The sequence below is a fragment of the Microchirus variegatus genome, assembly GCF_963457635.1.
Source record: "Microchirus variegatus genome assembly, chromosome: 2".
Taxonomy (NCBI): domain Eukaryota; kingdom Metazoa; phylum Chordata; class Actinopteri; order Pleuronectiformes; family Soleidae; genus Microchirus; species Microchirus variegatus.
In genome coordinates, this window is record NC_139803.1 from 18907838 (window position 1) to 18932086 (window position 24249).

General features: G+C 39.0%; 1 protein-coding gene across 1 annotated transcript; it reads right to left on the reverse strand.

The window, feature by feature from the left end:
- Positions 1–6059: 6059 nt before the first annotated feature.
- alg14 (ALG14 UDP-N-acetylglucosaminyltransferase subunit) lies at positions 6060–23210 on the reverse strand (the record flags this gene model as incomplete). Its single annotated transcript, XM_083905415.1, has 4 exons — positions 6060–6290; positions 19133–19255; positions 21815–21984; positions 23069–23210. The coding sequence occupies 4 exons, from the start codon at positions 23208–23210 to the stop codon at positions 6060–6062; spliced, it is 666 nt and encodes a 221-aa protein (XP_083761541.1).
- Between the last annotated feature and the right edge of the window lie 1039 nt (positions 23211–24249).

Below are 24249 nucleotides of genomic sequence, written 5' to 3' on the forward strand. Positions count from 1 at the left end.
TGAATCAGGCTTATACTTTGCCTCAACTTTACACTCATACAGTTCCACAGTCTTACCCCCGGATTGAAATACAAAAACCTTTCATTGTGGTACGCACAGTAACAGTTGTGAAATCTGATTTCTCCCTGAGATTATAACCTCCTTCTCTATTGAAGAATAATCTCTGTAAATTGCCAGGTGGTAAATATTTTTTTTTTAGCTCCATAATATCAATGAACTTAAAAAATGAATTTGTGTGTTCTCGATATCCAGCTTTATGAACTGTTCTTATGGCTCAACAGCCAACAGATTCAAACAGATGGTGTTCTTGCACATTTACATTACAGTTTGCATTACTACTGTCACAGTTCTTACATTTACATAACATCCTACATGGAGTTATGAAATGTTAATGTTAATACCTTGAAAAATGTAAAAGGAATTGAAAGTAAAATTAAGTAATTTTCATCTTTTTACCACGTTGTTTTATTCAACATTTCTCACTTGCCCACAAGGCAATAGCACAATGGCACATTCTCGCTTAGAAATGTAAGGAAGTTAATTTCAATGTACGCACCTTGGCATGCTTCCTCAAGTTGGAAGATTGATTTTTGTAGGCACTATCATTAACTTGATATGGACCTACTGCATCTTCATCCATTGTTTCGTCCATTGTTTCGTCTCTCAACTAAATCTGACCATGGAGTTGTTTTTTTTGTTTGTGTTTTTAATAGAATAATTAACAGGTACTCATGGTTATGGATATAAATGTATTGGAGTAAAGAGTACACTATTTGCCTCTCAAATGTACTTTAGTAAAGTCATGAGTACTCCCCAAAAATGATACTCGAGTAAAGTACAGATCCCTCAGAATTTTTAAAAACTTAAGTACTGTACTCAAGTAAATGTACTCCGTTCCTGCTCTGGTGGTGATGCTGGGAAACTGTTAATAATGTGAAAACAAGTAGTCGTCAGAGTGATGTGCACATCACAGACACACTTATGAACAATTAACACCTTGCAAATGGTGCAATCCGACGTGAGCGAGTATTTAGGGAGGATTTACTTGCAAACGATAATAGGCTCATAAGCCGATTTCTGTCAGGAGTGTGCCAGTCAACCCTGAGCCGAGCTATGCCAGCTGTGTGGGACGGACCTAGACCGGAAGTTCCAATTAATGCTGTTTTTTTTAGTGTGTATCTGCCTCATTACCTTGATTAAGAAGCCCTGAAGTTTCAAAACAAACAGTTCAGCCATTGCTGAGAACACTGTTTTATTGTAATCTCTGGCTCAGTGAGATCTCTGAAAAAACCCGGTCCGGTTACGTAAACAGCGGTTCTCCTGAACAGCAGATCCTCCTGCTCCGGGCACTAGTCCGGGCACATCTGGCACATTGAACCGCAGAAGAAGAAGAACGTCCGTTGTGGAGGTGTTTCACAAGCAACAGTGTCTTCTGACTCTGGGTCTGACTCCGGGTCAAAGTCATAAAGGGACTGCGGCGGGGAGTCGTGACGAAGCTATTTTTAAACATTGTTAAAACAATGTTTTGATAATGAGTAGCAGTGCATCCACCGTTCCAGAGGGGAGAGCTGTGCTTCTGAGAGCTGGTGTGCTGAATATGTCACTTCCGGGTACTGGCCAATCACAAGACAGTTGGGAAGGCTCTACGCTCGGCTCGTTTAGAGCAACTAGGAGGTTTTTGACCATAAAAACAAGTTAATGTATGTAAGTAGACCTCCATAACTCACATATTATGTGCAACAGGACCATGTGAGCTTTAAATATCCTGCCATCTTTACACACGAGCGATGTGTATTGTGAGCAGCTAATTGTATCTCCCTCTAATCTCCCTGTACGTCCCCGATTTATTCACTAGAATCTCTTGCTCAGACTGTGTGAAATTCCTTTTTTTTCCTTTGTTCATTGTGTTATTTGATCAAAGAGGTGAATCTCAGGGCCTATTTAAATTGATTTGCATATTTAAATGGGGACGTGGACAGGGAGGAGTTTGGCACCTCTGCATGTGCACTCTATTCCACGTTGATTTGGGATGTACAAAAGAAACGTGTTTGGATCCATGCGTACGCACACTTTGATACATCTGAATTTATTTGTGCGTACGACAGTTTCTGGGTTTTGGCATACGCCAAGTTTCAGGTTTTGTACATGAGGCCCCTGGTCTCTGTAACTGGGTGCTGAGCTTCCTCAGAGACAGACCCCTGTCAGTCAGAGTTGGCAACTCTCAGCAACTTCTACAGATGTACGGTCGAGAGCATCCTTACCAGCTCCATCACAGTCTGGTATGGTAACTGCACTTCCCAAGACAGGAAGGCCCTCCAGCGGTTGGTCAAAACTGCACAGTCCATCTATGGAGCAGCCACATTTATTCCACCAGGGCAACCAGAAGACAGAAGAGCCCACAACATCATCAACGACAGCACACAGTCACAGCACAGACTCTTCACACTGATGCCATCAGGCAGACGCTACCAGAGTCTGAGATCCAGAACTACAAGGATTGCAAACAGCTTTTACCCACAGGCCATCAGGCCCTCCACCCCTGAACTGGTTGATTTACACCCCCCCCCCCCAAAAAAAGAAAACACACTGCACTGACTGAACTGGGAACATTACAAACACTGCTGCGACTCTCTGTTCTCTGTTAAAACATCACTCTGTTCAAAGAATCAAATCGTGCAAAATTGTCCACTCTGCCTTAATTTCAAGATTTAAGAGTTTAAGATCACTCTTAAACATAAGTTTATATTTTTAGTCTGTACATTTTAGCTTCAATTTTATTATTATTATTTTTTAATTATATTTTCTGACACTGTGTTAAGTTATATATTTGTATTTTTATTTTATTTTTAACTTTTTTTTGACTTGGGAGACATGCAAATTAAGAATTTCATTGTGCAGTGTGATGTCTGTCTTAAAGGGATACTTCACCGATTTGAATGTTGCTTTGTATTGCTAGAATAGCAGTAGTATTTTTTAGAAAATGTGCTTCCCTCCCTCAGTTTTTCCCTGATTTTTAAAAAAATCTGTTTTCCCTTATCCAAATGTGCCCTACTGTGAGTCAAATGACGCATTTTGCATCACAGTAGGGCAAATTTTGTAAATGGAAAACAGATTTTTTTTACAACTCAGTGAAAAACTGAGGGAGGGAAGCACATTTTCTAAAAAATACTACTGCTATTCTAGCAATACAAAGCCACATTCAAATCGGTGAAGTATCCCTTTAACTGAACATATGACAATAAACATCTTGAATCTTGAATCTTGAAACAGTATACGAAGAATATGCCTCCATCTGTAAGTTTAAATGTGTTATTCTGTGACTTCACTCTTTGAAATTCTTAATTCGGATTTACCTGAGTGACACGAACTACCAAATGAGGCAGCAGCAGACCTGTATCCCAGACTCGTGTTAAGCGTGGTGGGACAGCAGGGTACAGAACAGGAGTCTCTGCTAAGATACCTCTGCTAAAGGGAGCTACATTTATGTCATGCTGCCAAACAGGGCCACACCAAGGCTTACCTAAGGACAGTAGATAGTGATGTGGTTGTGCTGGCCATCAATCTGTTCCAGGAGTTAGGCCTCTCAGAGCTGTGAATTGGATTTGGTTCAGGGAAAGCTGGGAATGCTGGGACCTCAAAAATGTCATGCACTGCCCCTCTTCCACGCATTCACAATATGTGACATTGTATCAGAAATGTATGGAATTGGCAAAAAAAACTGCATGTTATGCGTGGGCAGCTTACCCAGAAGTCACCAACACCCTTATTGTGATCACCCAAGACCCAACCAGCCTCACATTGGAATCAGTGCACATGCGAGCGGATTGAACGATGGACTGTACTCATGCATAGTAAGAACTGCGGTGTCGAGTCAGTCAATGCAGCCCGGAAGCTTCTTTTCACTCATGTGCTCAAGTCCCTGGATTCATTCCCCCAGACCCAGCATGCCTTATTCCAGCATGGGAAGCGTGCCCTGCGCACTGCAGATTTTGTCTGGAAGCAGTCCCTCTCCAAAACTCCAGAGATTCCAGACCCGAGTGAATGGGGTTGGCAGTGGAATGACAAAACCAATGTCTGGGTGCCATATTGGACAGATGTGGAAGATGTCCGCAAGGGATGCTCACTCCTCAACTGTTTGGTCAACTGCAAGTGCCACCGAGCTGGACTTTGCTGTACCACATTGTGCAAGTGTGAGGGAGGCCGTACTAATAATGATGAAGAGTGAAACAAAAAATACATGATGTTTAAGTATGTATTGTTCTTTTTGTGTTATTTGAATAAAATGTAATATTGATCCTTAACATGGTGAAAAGCCAAATATAACTTTTCACTATGGCATAGTTCTGAAGTTGTGATTATTTAAATCCTCAACAATGGTCCTTTTGGTCACATGTGATTTTTAACACTATAGTTATAGTGACCTGTCCAATTAACCAAAAAAAACATACCTTGGAGGTAATGAGTAATATTTCAATGTGACTCTTTCAGAGATGTTGATAAATGACTGGCGCACCGGGAAAAATCCTGGTACTCCCGATGGCCAATCCAGCCCTGGTGAGAACAGTCACAGTCAACCCACAGACCAGCTCCAAAGACCTACAACATCATCTTGCTGCAGATGGTGTCACTGTGCATCGTTCAACTATTCAGCACACTTTACACAAGGAGATGCTGTATGGAAGAGTAATGCAGAAAAAGCCTTTTCTCTGCACCTGCTACAGAGTTGCTTGAGGTATGCTAAAGCACATTTGGACAAGCCTGCTTCATTTTGGAATAAGGTGCTGTGGACTGATGAAACTAAAAGAGAGTTATTTGGGCGTTATGCATGGCGGAAAAAGAACACAGCATTCCAAGAAAAACACTTGCTATCTACAGTAAAATTTGTTGGCGGTTCCATCATGCTGTGGGGCTGTGTGGCCAGTGCAGGGACTGGGAATCTTGTTAAAGTTGAGGGTCGCATGGATTCCTCTCAATATCAGCAGGTTATGGAGAACAATGTCCAGGAATCAGTAACAAAGTTGAAGTTGTGCTGGGGCTGGATCTTTCAACAAGACAACGACACACTGCTCAAAATCTACTTAGGCATTCATGCAGAGGAACAAATACAATATTCTGGAATGGCCATCTCAGTCCCCAGACCTGATTATAATTGAACATTTGTGGTGTGATTTAAAGCAGTCTGTCCATGCTCGGAAACCATCAAACCTGACTGAACTGGAGATGTTTTGTAAATGGTCCAAAATACCTTCCGCCAGAATCCAGACTCTAATTGGAAGCGTTTAGAGGCTGTTATTTCTGCAAAAGGAGGATGCATAAATTTTTCTTTTAAACTTATGCACATGCCTAACTTTGTTTAAATAATTCTTGCACACTTTCTGTAAATCATATAAACTTTATTTCACTTCTCAAATAGCACTGTGTTTGTCTCCTATATGATATATTTAATTGACATTTCTTATCCAAACTACCAATGATTTATAAAGAAAAACCATGAAAATTAACTTTTGCATACCTACCTACAGTGGTGATGATCTGCAGTTTATTAAATTATACTGATTTCCTTTGCTTTGGGAATGCCAAAACCCAATTGAGAATTGTACCACTTTATCTCAAGATTTCGTTAAAATGTGTGCATTTTAACAGTGTGGCACATTTTACAATGTGGCAAAAACAACCACAATTTCATCAGTTTTTCCACATAAATTATTATATTAAGACACTTAACATTATTCTTTTGAAAAACTATTGGACTAGAGGAAATAATAATTTAGAAATATCTTTCATTCTTTTTTGTTTGCTTAACTGTGTCATGTGTCTTTATGGGGAGAGCACGTCTGTTATTTTTAAATGTATTGACTTAATAAAAAAAAAACAACAACTCCATACTGAAATGTGTTTAGTAAAAATAAGAAAGGATACTTTGTAGGTGTTAAGACGCAGCACCTTGCATTAAATGACACGCCAAGTATTGATAACACGGTATAAAAAAATAACAAATTGTATTTATTCATGTTAATTACAAACAAACATTTATTCCAGTAATTGCTGAACAGTTATTTTCACACTATTCTTCCAAGAAAAATGGACTTGGGGTATCTGTCCCTCAGAGAGGACCACTGCACAAAGAAATAGTCCGACAGAGGGTAGAGGATCCTCCCCGTCAGAGACAGTGAATGCACCCGACAAATACTTTCAACATAAACAATAAGCACTTTCTTTATTCCCAGAATTCCAAGCAGGAGCCCTGCTGCACACAGAGGAACACAAGTGCCTGGGCCGTTACACAGCACCTGAAACAACAGAGAGAGGGAGAGAGAGAGAGAGAGATGGGAAGGGGTGATGAATGTTTATCCAGGAAGTGACACAGCAGAATCCTGCGCTTTTGTCTCATCAGAAAATAGCACTACACAGAGACACTCCAGGATGAAATATGTTGGCCATTGTCACATCAATGCGTTTCATTTCTGTGTGTCAGAACAAAATAGTGATAGTTCAGGTTTGATACAGTTTGGTTGGACATAAAATAACTGCACAGAGAAACTCACTCTCAGAGAAAACATGGCTGGACTCAAGGAAAATAGATTTTAGCCTTTTAACAAAAGCCTCACTTAATGGAATATATATTGGTTATTACTACTCACTTACTTACTTATGGATTTGAAATAAGTGGTCAGTAAAACATTTTTAGTGGGTGGTGAGAAAGTCTGAAGAGATTTATTTTTCATTTCACAGCGACTTGGACTATGGAGTGCTGCCAGTGTGACCATCAGGTTCAACTTTCTCCTATATTAGCTCAGTTTGGTTAAGGCAGTCCCGCAAAAAAAATACAATCTGACTATGAGACACAGAGACACTGGCTGTTTGTTATGGCTGTCTACTTCATCATGGAGTTCATAGCTATCCTAGAGACATGCAGTCTGCAAACTTTTATTTTACTATAAACTGTTGTTTATAGAAAATGTCTTTTAGGTTTGACCTTTGTACAGAAGTGTGGTCTGATGCTACACAGTGGGACAGGTGTGCAAACATGTTAACACCCATTTTTGAGGCAATGTGTGCTTGGAAATGTGTAAAAAAAAAGATTGCAAATTGTTGCAACTGTAGACAGATAAACTGTGATTTTTCTGCCCACCCATGTATTTATGGGAGGGACAAGGGGAAAAGGAGACGTTAAAGCAAAATAATGGGAAGATATGCTTCAAGAGCAACTGATCACATGCTCCCTTGAATGTATGAAAACAAGTAAAAGCAGATGTGCTGTATGTTTTGCAGTGAAAGTGTCTTTAGCAAAGGTTAGTGAAAACTTGTCAGCAGTATTGGCAGAGATTTCCCGGTCGCTGTGTTAATCATTTATTTTATTAACTTGTTAAGTGAACCTGATAGATTGAGCCTGGTTCAGACAAATGTGTAATTGTGCTTGGATTTAGGTCGAGTTTGGTCATACTGTGCTGGGCTCGCCTTTGTACATGTGTGGCACCATCACTGCATATTATGTTTGTGACTGAGGAACAATTCTCAGGGACAGGGTAACATTAACACGGGGCAGCTTGTGCTTGGTTGGGTTATTTTCAGAGACGAAAAGAAAATAAATAAGAAACAAACAGTTCATTTATGCTTATAATAACAGTGACATTCATGAGAGAGAACAATGCCTCCCCCAAAAAAAGCTGGAAATTAAAGGTGTTTTTACTCAAAACACAGGAGAACTCAACACTGAACTTCATGGGACTTGTTCAATCAGGGCTGACTCTCATCAAGATGAAGAAATATCTCAACAATCAACGAACGAATTAGCTCATTTTCAAGCCTCAAAACAAAGGATTAGAATACTTCAAATGTCATTGTTTTAATGATTCTAAGTACAAGACTACAACACCAAAAATGTGAAGGGTTGTGAATACTGATTTCACTGTATATTTTCCTCTGGTGACCTTTAAAAATCCTCAAATGCAGAATCTACAGTAAGGAAAAGAGCTCTTTGGTAGAAACAGTGCGATACTATAAATAATTTTCACAGACCACTTTCGCAAGTTGTGGGCATTAATGGGCATGTGTTTTGCAGTCGTCACTACTCGGTGTGAAATAATTAAGGTGTGGTTTAAGGTGAGGATTTTTCCCGGCTGGAAATACGATAAGAGTCTGTGATGATAACTCCAACGACCTCAGACAATCAGACACCATGATGAGGTGATGGAGGGTGAAACCTGAACTGGAATACAGCAATGATTCCTCAGAGAGAAAAGGAGGGGGAAAGAGAAATAAATGCAAAAAAAACCTGACAAATCACACAAAGCACTAGAAAAATAAAAGTTCAGGAGTCAACTAGTAGACATGAAACTAGACTAAATTAAGCCTGGTGTCATGCAACACGTGTTTACATGACAAGACATAAAATTCACCCTTTTCATCCATGAATGAATGTTGATGTCACAAACACAACAGAACAAAACAAAATGTGTTAAGAAGAAAACAACAACATCATGGAGTAGGCCACAATGTTACAGTGGTTTCTGTTGTATATTTATTTCCTTTTATTTTGATCGCTCAGTTGATTTGCATGACAGCATATAGGTCTGGAAGAATTACTCGAGTCTTTTAAAGAATTCAAATTTTCACCTTCTTAAATGTGAATATTTCTTTTCTTTGCTCCATATAAGAAATAAATCATGAAAACTTAATCATTCTGTTTTGTGATGTCTTCTTTTCCAGTACTAAAAAACACTGATCAACAACATTTTCTGGACCAAACACACATTACTCATTTAAATAAATTACAATCAGGCTTCAGGAAAAAGCACAGCACCATCACTGCAGCTACAAAAGTCATAAATGACATACTTGTTGCTCTTGATAAAAAGCATTACTGTGCTTCGCTTTTCATTGATCTGTCCAAAGCTTTTGACACTGTGGACCATGCTGTTTTAAAGCATAGGCTTCTTTGTTTGGGACTATCAGAACACGTAGTCTCTTGGTTCACAAATTATTTGAGCGACAGGACTCAGTGCATTAAATGTGATGGTCAGTGTTCTGATTTTTTGAGTGTCCACAAGGGGGTGCCACAGGGCTCAATATTAGGACCCCTCCTTTTCATTATGTATATTAATGAATTGGGACAAAACGTGTCAGATGCTAATATGCACTTTTATGCCGATGACACAATTATTTACAGTTTTGGAATAACTCCTGCTAAAGCTGTTGAGGCTCTGCAGAAAGCTTTTGATGTGGTTCAGCACACTCTTCTACAGCTAAAACTTGTCCTCAATTCTGACAAGACGAAATTAATGTTTTTCTCAAATACTAAGAAGGGACCTCAAACTGTCCCCGCGGTGTCCACGCTTGAAGGAAATGTTATAGAGATGGTTCATTCGTACAAATACCTTGGTGTCTTGCTTGATGACTCCCTCACCTTCAAACTTCATATTGACAATCTTGTGAAGAAGCTTAAACTTAGATTGGGCTTCTTCTTTAGAAATACATGTTGTTTTTCTTTTAAGGTGAAAAAGCAGCTTGTCACTGCAACTTTTTTATCTATTTTAGATTATGGAGACCTGGTATATATGAATGCCTCAGCTCAATGCCTTCATAAGATTGACACTGTGTATCATGCTTCTCTGAGGTTCATTACGAACTGTAAAGCCTTGACTCATCATTGTGAGTTGTACTCTCGAGTGGGATGGCCTTCTTTGTCCACCAGGAGGTTAGGACATTGGTACACTTATCTATAAGGCGATGCTTGGTCTCCTGCCTTCTTACATCTGTAATTTAATCACAAGGAGAAATGTTGATTCTTACTGTTTGCGGTCAAATGACCATTTGTTGCTCTCTGTTCCATTTGCCCGCACAGAGCTGAGTAAAAAGGCTTTTGTATACTCTGCTCCTGCTGCATGGAACGCGTTGCAAAAAGACTGGAAATTACCTGAACTTATTTCATTGGATGCATTTCAATCCAGATTGAGAGCATTTGAGACATCCTCCTTGACATGACTGATTTATTGTAATACAAATGCAAAAAGATTTCATGCTAAAAGTGTTTGTATGGTGGCAGCCATTTTGGAATCCTCATGGTATGTGAGGGTGCTCAGACTTTACAAGTTAAAAATGCAAGGTCGTGGAGCGTTTCCCTCTTTAGGAACGCCCTGTGACCTCAGAAATTAAGAGTTCTGACTACAAATGGAATGCAGCATAAGTGTTGGAAGACGAAAGCACATCACATCGCTGTGCATCACTGCCAAAAACGATGCAGACAAAGAAGACATTAGCACGTCTCCCCAATGCTGCTGAGAGCAGAAGCTGATAAAACCTGTGTGCACTGCAGAGTCATTTGACCAGGTAACAAATACCAATTAACAACATTGATTCTGCTTAAAACTCCATATTAAACCTGGGTTTCAAATGTGCGTAGGAGGCAGCAGTGAACCTGAGTCAGACACATGGATGGGGGAGGAGCCTAAGATGAATAAAGTGGCCTCTGTGCTGAAGGGGGAGGCTGAGGGACTTACAGGAAACCAGACGGTGCAGCTCTTGTCTGGAGAAGTCATCACACAACTCTGCACACACGCACACATGCACGTGCGTGTGCGCACACACACACGCACACACACACACACACACACACACACACACACACACACACACACACACACACACACACACACACACACACACTCTCTCTCTCTCTCTCTCTCTCTCTCTCTCTCTCTCTCTCTCTGGCAGCAGTCAATGGAACTCTGGAGATCTCATTGTCCGACACACAGGAACACACGCACACACTTCCAGGCACTGGAATTACACTCACATATAAACCTATAATCAGCAGCTTACACCATCATCTCTTACGCCATAGTTAACACAACTATGATGACTATGTAATGTGAATACTTCATCTGGACTGTGAAAATTGTCTCTCCAAATACTGCTGTGACAATGGCAGCTTTAAAGTGAAGCAAGTAACTCTTCTGATGTTGTAACTAACACCCAATAAGATTTTTTAATAATTATTAAGATTCAAACATTCAAGGATTCAAGGTTGTTTATTTGTCACATGTATATGTTACACAGTAACACACAGTGAAATGTCAATTTTGAGTCACCCTGAGACTGAACATTAACTTAAAGCTCCCATAGAGTGGTCCTATCACACATATATGTTAGGTATGGTGGTCTACTTCCATACATTAACTTGTTTTTATGGTCAAAAACCTCCTAGTTGCTGCAAACGAGCCAATAGAAATCTCTCCTCACTGAAGCTCTCGTCAGCCGCGCTGTTTGAGACTGAAATCTCAGCCCCAGAAGACAAAACTGTGTTGTGATAGGCCAGCCAACAGGAGCTTTCTCGACTGTCTTGTGATTGCCAATTGGTCAATTAAGAAATAATAATTGACAAATATAGATTTTAAAACAAACAAAAGTAAGTAAAAATTTAAATGAAAGCCCAAAGGAGGATCTCTGTGGAAACAGTTGAGTCAGCTCACTGATGATGAGTGTAGAACTGCAGCCTGACCAGTGTGTGAACTACAGAGAGAGACAACTCATGTTTAAACTTGGTGTCAGAGTGAGAGAGAGAGAGGGAGGAGTGTGACTGATGTGTGACCTGGTTTACACAAGTGCCTAACACAAACACCTGCCTGTAAATGTGTGTCTTTCTGTCTCTATTATACCTGACAGCTGGTGTAAGCTTTCATTCTCACAGTCAGAGTGTGTGAGGCTCCATTGATTTGGCCACACGAGGATCCTCAATATTATCTACTATATATATCACTGCAGTCTGAGGTAACTAACATCATTTTGTCTATAATAGCCTTGACCCATTTACAAGAACAGCTGTAATAAATACTCTGAACACTGAAGGGATATTTAAGCTTTGTTTGGAAGTGTGGCTGTATGAGGTTCTGAACACATTCAGCTTGAGCCACTCAAACAAAACTAATAACAAAATCACTGATGTCTTGAGAAACTGTTCACTTAAAAATTAAGTTTATGTCCCTTATAATACTGATCACCCTTCATTCCAAAGCCCATAGAGAAAAAAAACACTTTTACATCAATGGCACACATGAGTTGAAACACTTTATTTGGATTAATTTAAGTCACAAAAACAGAACTGTGTTGTGATTGGCCAGCCAACAAGAGCTTTCTCAACTGTCTAGTGATTAGCCAGGTACCCAGAAGTGACGTAATTAGCACATGTTGTGATGGCAGCACATGTCCCCCCCTCTGCTAATAGTGACACAGCCTGTGATGTCCTGCACTCAGCAGTGATCAGCCTACAGACATACCACCCACAGGCCCTCTTTCCTATCTCTGGTGATTTCAACCATGTCTCTCCATCCTCCACGCTGCCCAAATTCAGCCAGTATATCACCTGTAACCCCAGAGACAATACAATTCTGGACATATTTTATGCCAACACCAAGGAGGCATACAACTCAACACCCCTCCCTACCCTGGGGAGATCAGACCACAACCTGGACCATTTCTAGCCTGTGTACGAACCCCTCGTGCACAGACAACTAACTGTGACCCGCACAGTTAGAAGATGGACTGAGGAGACGGTGCTTGTCCAACAACAAATCCTGAATTAATCCAGACATAAAGGCCCTCCTGAAGGAGAAAAAGAGGGCCTTAGGTCAGGAGACATGTAGAACTGAGGGTTGTACAGAGGGAGCTGAAGTAGAAGATCAGAGAGGGGAAGAACCGCTACGGGAGGAAGATGGGAGGAACAGCTGGCACAGAACAACGCCAGCGGCGTCTGGAGAGGCCTAAAGACCATCTCTGGGCTCAGGTAAACGGTCTCACAGTCTCGATCAGCCACTAACCCTCCCCCGCCCAGTCATGTCAGCTGTAGCCCCTCTCGTCAGTGACAGCAGAGACTATCATCGCTGTTGGAGAATGACTCCCACCCCCTGCAGGTCACTGTCACAGTACTGAGCAGCTCCTTCAGTGACAGGCTCCTTCCCAAGTGTGTGAATGAGAGATAGATACCAAAGGTCCTTCCTTCCTGCTGGTGTAAGACTTTATAACAACCAGCTGAGCTCCCAGCAGACCCAGTCACCACCATAGTAATACTATAATATTCAATTATTTCATCCACTATCACAATTCTATGCTCCACCGTTTCTTTTGTGTGACTATCCCTCATAGATGAGTTATCGCATTTACAGAGGACTCTGAAATCTAAAAAAAACCAGATGTACATTAGTTTAAAAAATAAATAAAATACTTGTATATTCTGTTTGTGTGAGCTTGGTCAGTGACAATAATTTCAAGAATCAGCATTTCAAGACAAAAATCTGTAAACAGCACTGAAATTCAATGACCATGAAAGTCATGCAATGTTGATGAGGCCTTGGTCCGTCTGAACAGAAACAATGTGATTCTGCAATGATTAAATGTTCTGCTTCAGAATTAAGACTTTAATTTGTTTTTCTGTGAATTGGAATATTTTTCAGCAACCCATCTCTAATTGAGATGAATGCTGTGTAATTCAATGAGCATGACCTAATACATCCCCACTAGACAAAAACCTGTTTAAAACCAGTGAACATTGTCATTTCTTACACATTATGTCATAAATTTAAGTATTTTTATAATTAATATTCTGCTCTATACTCTTAGTATACTTTTTTTTTGTAGGTAGTGAATCGCTGTTATTTTCTGTTCTTGGTTGGAGTAGCTGTAACAAAAACAATTTCTTAATAAAGTATTTCTGGTTCTGGTATTTTTTTCTAATCTTTCACCATGGATCACTCTTTAAAGCAGTGCTTCTCAATTATTTTCTGTCCTGCCCTCCTTAGGATGTAGAAAACATTTCACCCCCCCACACCCCCACCAATAGAATGTCATGACATTTGCTCAGATTCTTGATGCATTTGTTAATGGAATGATTCATTTGCTCAAACCCAGTAGTCCAGTGTCACTTGGCCATTCCTATTGACTACAATCTCAGATTGAGTATTTCAACTCACGAGAGTCATGGAGCATGGCAGAGTGGTGGTCAATATGTGTGACCAGTACACAGACACTCCTTATGGTCTGGTCAATAAAAGGGCACACCAAAATGTGGACTTTTGTCACTTGTCAATATGCCACAGATGTCACAAATCATGATCGGTTCCGCCCAGTGACCAGAACTGCCGGTGAGAATGTTGGTCTGCACAACAGGCGGATTTCAGCGGAGACTCGCAAATTAAAGCCACTTTATTGATAAAGTTGGACTGTTATTTTTGGATAGTTACTCTGTTTTGTCACATAATAACTACAAGTTTTTCTTTGTGCGTTTATATTTTTTTTGAGTGTACATTAATTTCCTGGAGACATAATTTAACCATAACCATAACCCCATCATAACCATACAACAAGTCTTCACCATAAAATATAATAGTTTACGTTATGGGGACTTGCTTTCTGTCCCCATAAGGAAGACAAGCCCCTGGATATGACTGTGTATACAGACAGACAGACACACACAGAGCCACTAATAACAACACTCCCACTGCGTGGGGTGATGTGAAAATACATGGTACATGGAATAGTGCACACCAATGCAGGAATGTAAACCTGAATGTGAACGTGAATGTAAAAATAAATGATCCAGTATCAAACCAACTGCTGATAACACATGTAGAGAAGCAACATTTTCACAGTTTTGGTTGCACTTTAACAAAATACTGGAAACAAACAGTGTTGGTTTACTGACAGTCCTCCCTCTCTCTTCTGCTGTGACACTACAGGTACCAGCACAAGTCTGCTCTTCTATCTGTTCTTCCCCTGAACTTCATTTCCTCAGCTTTAGGAATTTTAAATAAAGTGGGTGAACTTTTCTTCGTGTTTCTGCATTGAGGTAAGACCCATTTTCAGCACAAAGACAAGTCAGCTGGCTAGTAAACCAAATGCACTAGTGTAGCACAGGTGCAGTTACTCATCAGTGAAACTGCATATACAAAGGAGGGATGCAACTAGATCCACTCAGGAGCGGAGACATGAGAACAGCGCTGCACTCAGTGCCATGGTCTGCTCGTAGATAGATAGATCCTTTAATAATCCTTACAGGAAATTACAATGTCACAGCAGCTTCAAGACAGACATAACACCACACATTTCCTCACAGCATCCATACTCAATAAGTTAAAAAATATAAAATACAATAAATAATACAAAAAGAGTGCAACGTTATTTTTGTGTATTGTAAAATCTTATAGCAGCTGGTATAAAAGACTTCCTACATCTCTCAGTTTTGCACAGTGGTGCGATCAGTCTCTGACTGAAGGTGCTGCTCTTGATCACCTTCAGGGCGTGGAGTGGGTGTGTAGGATTGGTCAATATTGAACACAGTTTGTTAAGAGTTCTGGCCTCTACCACCTGCTGGAACGTTTGTTGCTCATCCCCGATCACTGAGCCAGCCTTCCTAATCAACTTGTCCAGTTTGTTTCTATCTGCTGTGCTGGCACCTTCTCCCCAACAGGCCACAGCAAAAACAGAGCACCGGCCACCACTGAGTGGTAGACACTGCACATCAAGGGTTGGCAGATGTTAAAAGACCTTAGCCTCCTTAAGAAATACAGTCAGCTTTGTCCCTTCTTGTACACCGCCTCCATATGGCTCTTCCAGTCCAGCCCACTGTCAAGCTGCACTCCAAGGTACCTGTGGTTGGCGACCATCTCCACCTCAGTGCCTCTAATGGTGATTGGTGTTGTTTGGGTCCTCCTCCTCCCCCTCCAGAAATCCACAACTATCTCTTTTGTTTTTGTAATGTTGAGATAGAGGTGATTGTGTGCACTCCACTCCACAAAGTTGTTTACAATGTCTCTATACTCCTCCTCATCACACCCTTTGATGAGGCCAACAACAGCGGTGTCATCTGAAAATTTCTGCAAAAAGCAGCTGTTGGTGTTATATTGGAAATCCACTGTGTAGACTGTAAACAGGAATGGAGCCAGCGCAGTTCCTTGTGGAGCCCCTGTGCTACTCAGGATGGTACCTGAGACACTGTTCTGTAGGCGCACGTACTGTGGTCTGAGGAAACAATGCCGCAGAAACAATGGCGAGTGAATGAGACTCGAGTTTGAAGAGGCACTGCCTTCATTTAAGTCCGTTTAAGTGTGGGATTATTTTGGATTCAGCGCAAACTACGATGAGAGAAAAGGACCGTCAACAAACAAACCACAGTGTGCAAGCATTACGTTGCAAGCATCGGTTATGGACTGCAGTGAAGTTAGTTTTAAGTTGGATATCAACAGTACTGTTGATATCGATATAGTACCGTTTGTGAGAGAGTATGATAGTAAATGTACATGACTATAGTACTGTTTGTGAGAGAGAATGATAGTAAATGTACATGACTATAGTACCGTTTGTGAGAGAGTATGATAGTAAATGTATGTGACTATAGTACTGTTTGTGAGAGACTATGATGTAATGTGAGCGCAAGACTGAATTATTTGTCAAATGGCCTCTCATATTATGATTCTCCGAGACGCTCTGATCAATTGACTATTGACCTGACCAGTCACGATGTAATGTTGATGTGAAGTTGTGATAGGCTGTATGACCAGGCGTATTGTGTTTTTTTTTTAAAGGGGGGCGGAAATGTTTTACTTTGAGTCTGTGTCGCACTTCCTGTCTGGTGCGAACTGCTCTGTTGAAATTTACTCGGTTCAGCAGCGGCAACGACAAAAATAGAACTGCTAACTATCGAAAGCACTTTGGCGCGGCAAGCTGCTTCTGGGACACTGCTGAGACGTTCCGCAGTGCACCCAGTGGAAATGCTCTCATTGATTAGAATGGAAGCTATTTGCAACGGCGACCGCGCCCTGTAACGCGTCCAGTGGAAATCCAGGGTAAGACACTCATTAACAATGCTTTATCAGAATGCACTTTGACTCGTAAGTGGGTCAATGACAAATCAAGCTTCTAAAAGTGTATTTTTTAAAAGTATTTTCAAAATGGATGTAATGCATATTTTTGAGTCCAGAACAATGTGCTTGAACATTTCTAATATATTGAATAACTATTCTAACTGTTTGAACTAATTTTTTTAACAGTATCTTTAACTTCACAACAAAAAAAATGTCAGGTGCCACAACCAACTATTTATAAAAAAAATATATAAATTCCTAATATTTATTTTAAAATTAATTATTTGGCAACTATACCTTTAGGTGTCTACACTAGATAAACATTATTATTATTATCATTGTGGTTTTTTTTTTACAATAATTTAAGATTTTTGGTCTCTGAAGGTCAGGTTTTAAGCATCCTTAACATCCAATTTTACATTTAAAGACAGGAAAATAATCACACAAATACACAAATTCATATATTCAGTATAATAACTACACACATTACATTTATAAAACATTTGGTCACTTTGACGTATCATTTATTGGTTTAAATTGGTTGCACCACCTGACCACATTAGTTATGACATGAAATATGCTGAAAAAATGCATTTTCATTTCAAATAGTAACATGTGTTTTAGACATCAGTTAAACCTAATCCTAACCCATCAAAAACAATTCACATAACATTACATCTTTATGATGAGGATCGAGTACAGTCGCGATGAAGTGCAGGGGATCTGGGTAGATGTTAATAAAACGTGGTGACAGACTCTTAAAGAGCAGAGCTCACTTTTAATTTTTTTCACTTCATGTTCTCAATCTTTGTGTAGAAGACACTTTAGTGCTGCAATTAAGGGAATAACAGATGCATCAGATGAGCTGATCTCTTTAGTTAACAGCTCAAAGAGAGAGAATGTTCTCTGGTGTGAAGTCAATGTCGCAGGGAGTTCATAATCTGCTCCTTATGCAGCCAAGTTTTCGCTTTAGCGCAAAGAGACGTTCCAGCATTTAATAGGTGCTGTTCCACAGTGAACTCGCTGTGTTTCGACCGCCAAATTATCAGTGCATCCCTAAATATAACATCTTTATTGACAAGAACAATGTAACCGTAATAATGACTTATTTGATGGTGTGACCTGAGATTCAATCAGCACATGGACAAGGGAGCGCTCGCCAATTACATGGGGGCGCAGCGGCCTTGATCCCTGGTTTAGAAACATTTGTGGTGTATAAAAAAAATTATTTAAAATTTAAAATAAACAACAACTCTTAGCCTGGTGGAAGTAAACCCTGGCGGCCCACCAAGCTTATAATGCACTGGGGAAACCCTGTAATAATAATAATAACTGTTGTAGAACTTTCCAGCAGGTGAAACTATATGTGCTAGATGTTATGACTAAGTAATTAAAGCAGAGTTGTCAGCTGGATCATTGTTAATACTTAACCTGTGTCATGCTAATTTTGATAGTGATAATGGCATCTAACATGTACAAATTATCATGCAAAATGATTTAAAGTGTGTAATATCTTTCCATTCAAAACTAATAAACATTCTAGAAGTGTCATGGATAACCTTAGAGCCTTGAATAGCATTATATAGTCACATTCCTTGCAGTTGTGCCACCTTATTAACAGTTGCGCCACCTGAAAATTGAAACTAAACTCAAATTAAACAGCTTCTGTTTGGATGCAAGCATTATTTTTCTACCCTTGTCTGAACACAGAACACTTTTTTAACAAACAAAGATATAAGATAAAATCATTTTTTTCTAGTTTTACATTGGTTTTACATTGGTTGTACCACACTGACATGGAAAATGTACCAACTTACATATAGTTGAAAGTAGTTATTTTTATCAGTATTTGACAGAGATCTACAAACCTTTTTGCTTAGTCCCAAGGTTCTCTGGGGTCCTCTGGCTGATGCAACATTCAGTCTACAGCTAATGTCTCTTGAATTCAAAATAAAGTCCAATGTTTATGGTTGCACCACCCTGATATTTAGGAAATGTACATTTCTGGGCAAAAGTTATTTTAGCAGCTTTAAAACTAGTGATATTAGAGAAAAAACATTAAAGAACATTGCTCGGACAACTGCATCACCTGATATCTTAGGGGTTTGAGAAGCCAAAACATAAAAATAATATAATTATTTGAATTTACTGAACAATGTATGAAAATTAATAGGTTTTATAGAATAAAGTGATAGATGTCATGAAAAGATAAAATTTTGTTTTTTTTAGATAATGGACTTGGACACCACACACATCCATGTGTCTTTTTGTCCACTCACCATGTCAGGTCTGAGTGTGAACACCAGAGGAAGCGAGTGCTGCAGGGCCTTCAGCGTACTGACCACAGAGGAACTCCAAGACTGATGCACCTCTCGGCTTCGTGGGATCTGACAGATGGTGAACTGGGGATCAAGCACATGTGTATATCGCAGCCGTTTAGATACATGTCCACAAGAAATACAACACTGACAAACAGTATTACATAAGCTGCTTTCGACATGCACTAAAGTCTGGACATTCTCTGAAGACTGTCCAGAGGGGGTGTGGGTGAGGATGCAAATGTCTGCAAAAGGTGCTCTGGTCATTTTCCAGAAATTCTCCTTCCGTCAAATTTCTAGATAAAGTCAGAGTAAGCTCAGATGGGATCACAGCGATCAAGCGACTGGGCCTACTTCCTACTGGACCCAGACGATTTCATTCTTTGTCTGGATGTTTGTGCCGACTCAGACAATCTTGTGATGATGTGTTCATCACATTACATACGCAGATAAGGTTAGCAAGTAAGATTTATTGATTCAAATTACTAAATTACTATGCATGTTCATTGACTTAGATCTCCAATTAACTTGTGTGTGTAATTTTGGTGTATCAAATTGTTTAATTGATTTTTGTTATTTGATTTTATAACATTCTGTGTCTTTTGTACATGAATACCTTGACAAACAGGGGTTGAGAGAGTCAGTGCTTGGATTCATACATGATTACTGTTCAATTGGGATATCTTTATTATAGACAATTACAGTGATTATTTAGACTGACTACAAAGGCATAGACTGATTGTCTTTTCCCCGATTTCAGGGTGGTGCACAGATCTAAAGTTAATTAATATTTAATTAATTTTTCAACATATTTAATAAAAAACATTTAAATTATCAATCTAATTATTGCCTACTATCTGTACTGTAAGCCTTTCAACAGATGTACTAAAAGAAAGAAATGATGTGTCCGTGTTTAGGCAGGATTATGCAGAAATTACTGGAGCTATTTCATTGAAACTTATTTGGGTATGGGACATTAAGGGGTGGATGCAGGAATTGATTTTCTTTAAAACTAGTGCAGTACCAATTCACTATGTGCCTGTTTTGTACATTTTGTGTGTATGTTTTTTTCTTTCTAAAGTAAGTAAACCTAAGGATTCACTAAAGCTCCAAAGAATGTAACATAATATATCTTACGTTTCTTTTTCAAACAATGTCAATGTCAGCAATGATGCCCCAAATAATTCACCTGCCAAGTCTGAAGCCTGTCACTAGTCACGTAACTAGGGTTAACGTGACCCTAGTTACGTTAACTAGGGTCACTTTTTCTTTTTCTTTTTAATGTCCTTTTGACCCATACTCTGGTTGTTGTTGTTGTTGTTGTTATTGTTCTTCGTTGTTAGCTGTATGCACTTTCAAGGTGAAGTCAAGTAAATCTCGTTGTACAACTTGTATAATGACAATAAAGGCATTCTATTCTATTCTATTTTATTCTATTCTGTCAGCATTGGACACTTAATTTAATTGATTAGCAGACGGCGATCAGTTAAAAAATCAGACATATAATGTATTAAAAGGTAACATTTGCTGTGAATCTGAATCACACTCGAAGTTTCAGTGTCCGTCATTAAAGCATGTACTAATTAAATTAATGAAATAGGTATTTGTGTTGTGCATTGTATTTGCAACTATAAGAGAAGCACACACAAGAAGTATATGCACGCCACCTGCTGGTGAATTTTACAATGCACTTCATTACACATTTATCAGCTGACAGCCTGTGTTGTGTTTGTTCAGTAATGATCATAAATTAGTTTAAAAATATATTTTTGGTAAACTATATTTAATTATCCAATGTTTGAAGTTTGAAGTGCTTCATCACTTCAGGCTCTACTTCTACTGTCAGTGCAGCAGATTTCCAACTCCTCAGCTCCTGTCCCTCATTTTTCACTTTCCTTTCCTTTTTTAAATAGTCTTTTTGCAGTAAATACACAAACAATAACAGTGTAAAATGACAAGACTGATTCTGTAAAGTGACTGGCTGAGCAACATGTTATATTTAATATGTGTAGTTAATATGCTTCAACATTCCACAACTACACTGCCTGGGACATGTCATATCAGAGAGAATCCAGGCAATGTATATGTTTACTTTTCACACACTGCCTTTATTTTACATTGTAACATCTATTATATAATAAACACTAATCTTACACACATAAATACATTATTACTGGAGGAGAAGCACACAACGCTCGCCATCCACTCAAAATGGAACGTTTACTTTTACTTACGCAAGCCGACTACTGTTTGGCCGGCTCGCGCAGCATGTCTGTTGTTATGTTTCCGGTCATAACAGATAGAGCCGGTGTGGTGTTGTAGTTGTTCTAAGGTTACTAGTTGCTGCAACAGCATGTGAAAAAAACGACAAAGTTTGCTCGGCCAAAGAGAGTGTTCATTGCTCGATTAAAAAATATGATGCCGTTAAAATGGGTTCAGGTTAATGCGTTTAACTGACAGCACTAATTAAAACACAGTAAAATATATGAATAGCCAAATGTGGCCTTAAAGATGAGACATATTTAAGGATTTTTAATTAAGTAATATGAAAATGTTTAATTGGAACAAAAGTAATTGACGGGCCTTAACTTATATAAACTATGACAGTGACAACCTTCTCTGATGTGACCTGGAATCACCAACCTCTGGACAGCTGTGTACCAGGGACTGTGACTCCGACTGTCCTTTGGAGCTTTCAAATGCGTAGATTTTCTCCTCACTCATCCGGTCAGTGTCAGCAATAACATAGTGTCGAGGTGTGTAAGCTGCAGATAGGCTCTCCATCAGCCGCAGGATCTCTGTAGTGTGGCCACCTGCAACATCCACAAGACACAGTGTCAATTACACAACAACAGATAAGATATAGATCAACTACATAGGTCGACGGTAGGGAATTTCTTAGAAATGCTGTCTAACTCACCAACATACAGTCCTAAGGATTTATCTGTTCGATTTTGTTTTATTTTAAGTGCCACAAGGGGAAGACTGCATTTTAAATGATCAAAATAATATTCTGAATAACAATCATTTTGTTTCAGGATACTCCTGAATTTTTCAATTCGTCTTTTGCCTACATGGCACAAACATAATGAGGATGACTGTGAGGAAGCAGTCAGTGCTCTGGAACTCCCTGCCCGAAGATCTCAAAATAAATTGTTTTATAAAAGCCTTTAACAATTATTAAAACATGGTTTAACAGGAAGCTTGACGATATTTGGGTTATAACATTATTTCAGGCACATAATTTAATATGTTTTGTATTTTTAACTTGGTAAAGCACTTTGTAACTTTATTTTGAAAAGTGCTGCATTTTTATTAGCATTATTCATAATAATAATGACAATAATAAAAATCGTGTATGATTCTTTGATTTATATTTTTTATTTATTGTTAATTGTGAGTGAATGTTGTTTTGGCTGAGGTTGAATGACAGCGGATCCCTGCACATACGGCCTATCCTACGTGGTACAGTCGTACCAGGGGAAGAGAGGCCCTTTGCCCACAAGATGTAGCACTCGTGGCTTAAGAATGCTACCTTTGTTTTATTACTTACACGATTTTTGACTTAAGAAAGAGAAACGTTTAGGAGAAAAACGTAAACAATTATAATGGCACCGGGAAAAGTCTCTTACCAAAAATCAAAACACCCCTATCCAGTGTTCACATCCAGTACAGAACAGGACGTTACGTGGCTGTTAGCATGGGAGCTAAGGAAGTCAGCTGATATTAGATCATATTCAACTTGTTCGCCCGTGTTCGCTGGAATTTAACACGAAGCCTATGGAGTCGTGTGTACAGCGTGAAGTACAGCGCATATGTAATGTAATATCAATGTTAATGAGGCACCGGATAAACTTAAGAGGACAACACACATGGGTGTGAGACAGTGTCACTGACCTGAGCCCGCAACAACCAGGACAGCCACAGGACCTTTGGCTCCAGGTTTATGCTTCGACCCAATCTTCACAACTACATATAACCGAATAAGAAATATCAAGCATAGAAGTAAAACAGGAAACACGACTGCTTCCAGAAACATATTTGCGATTCTGCTCGGACTGTACACATCCCACCATCTGAACAGAATGATCTGGAACGTACACACACTGCCCCCTGCTGTTCAAGAAAGAAAACAGGATATGTTAAAAGTTTAAGAGAATGTTAACAAAAATGTGTAAACAATTATAAAGGTTTTGCTGGAACATTTTATTCTCCTTTGAGATGGTTGTTAGAGTGTCATTACATTCAGTAAAGATCGAAAAGGAATAAAACATTAGTTTTAATATTAACTTTTTTTAAAGGATAAAGTATGAAATAATGTAAAGTCACATTATGCATTTTATATAATAATAATAATAATAATAATACAACGATGTCGAGGAGGGAACAGACAGCAGCTGTGCGGAGACGTCACAGATAACTTTACACACTGTGCAATGATGAAACACAGCAATAGAGACATAAACTTAAACTATATTGCATATACAACAAGGCTAAAGATGTACATTTTATAATACTGCATTATATATACCCCGTTAGTAGTATTATTGCTAATTTTATAAATGTTGATGATTGACAATGTCACATCTGTTTTGTTATTGTGCTATATCTAAGAAGATTTGGAGTGATGTTGAATCTCACTTTTTGATCCTGCTAACCCTGTCTACTCTGTTACCCTTAATGATGTTATTTGCTTCTATGTTAACTCAGAAGATAATGCTTTTGAACGCCTGATGAACTTTGTTATATGCAAAATTCTTTATTCACAAACAAAAATGTGCAAAATCAATACATAATTGTGCTCCTTTTCTCCTGGAACTGAGATATTTTGTTAAATCTCTGATTTTGGCAAATAACAAAAAAGTAATATGTTACTGAGTCATTATGAAAATTTTCCACTTGTAGTTTTGTGCATTAAAAGTGTTCAATAAAATAAATAAATAAATAAAAATGATGAAACACAGCAAACAGTATAACTACTGAGAGAATTCAGACTCTATGAAAGTGGCTTTTTCTATTTTTAATTTCATGCAGGATAGTGAGAGGCATGAAGATGGTGGTATAACATCATGAAGTTT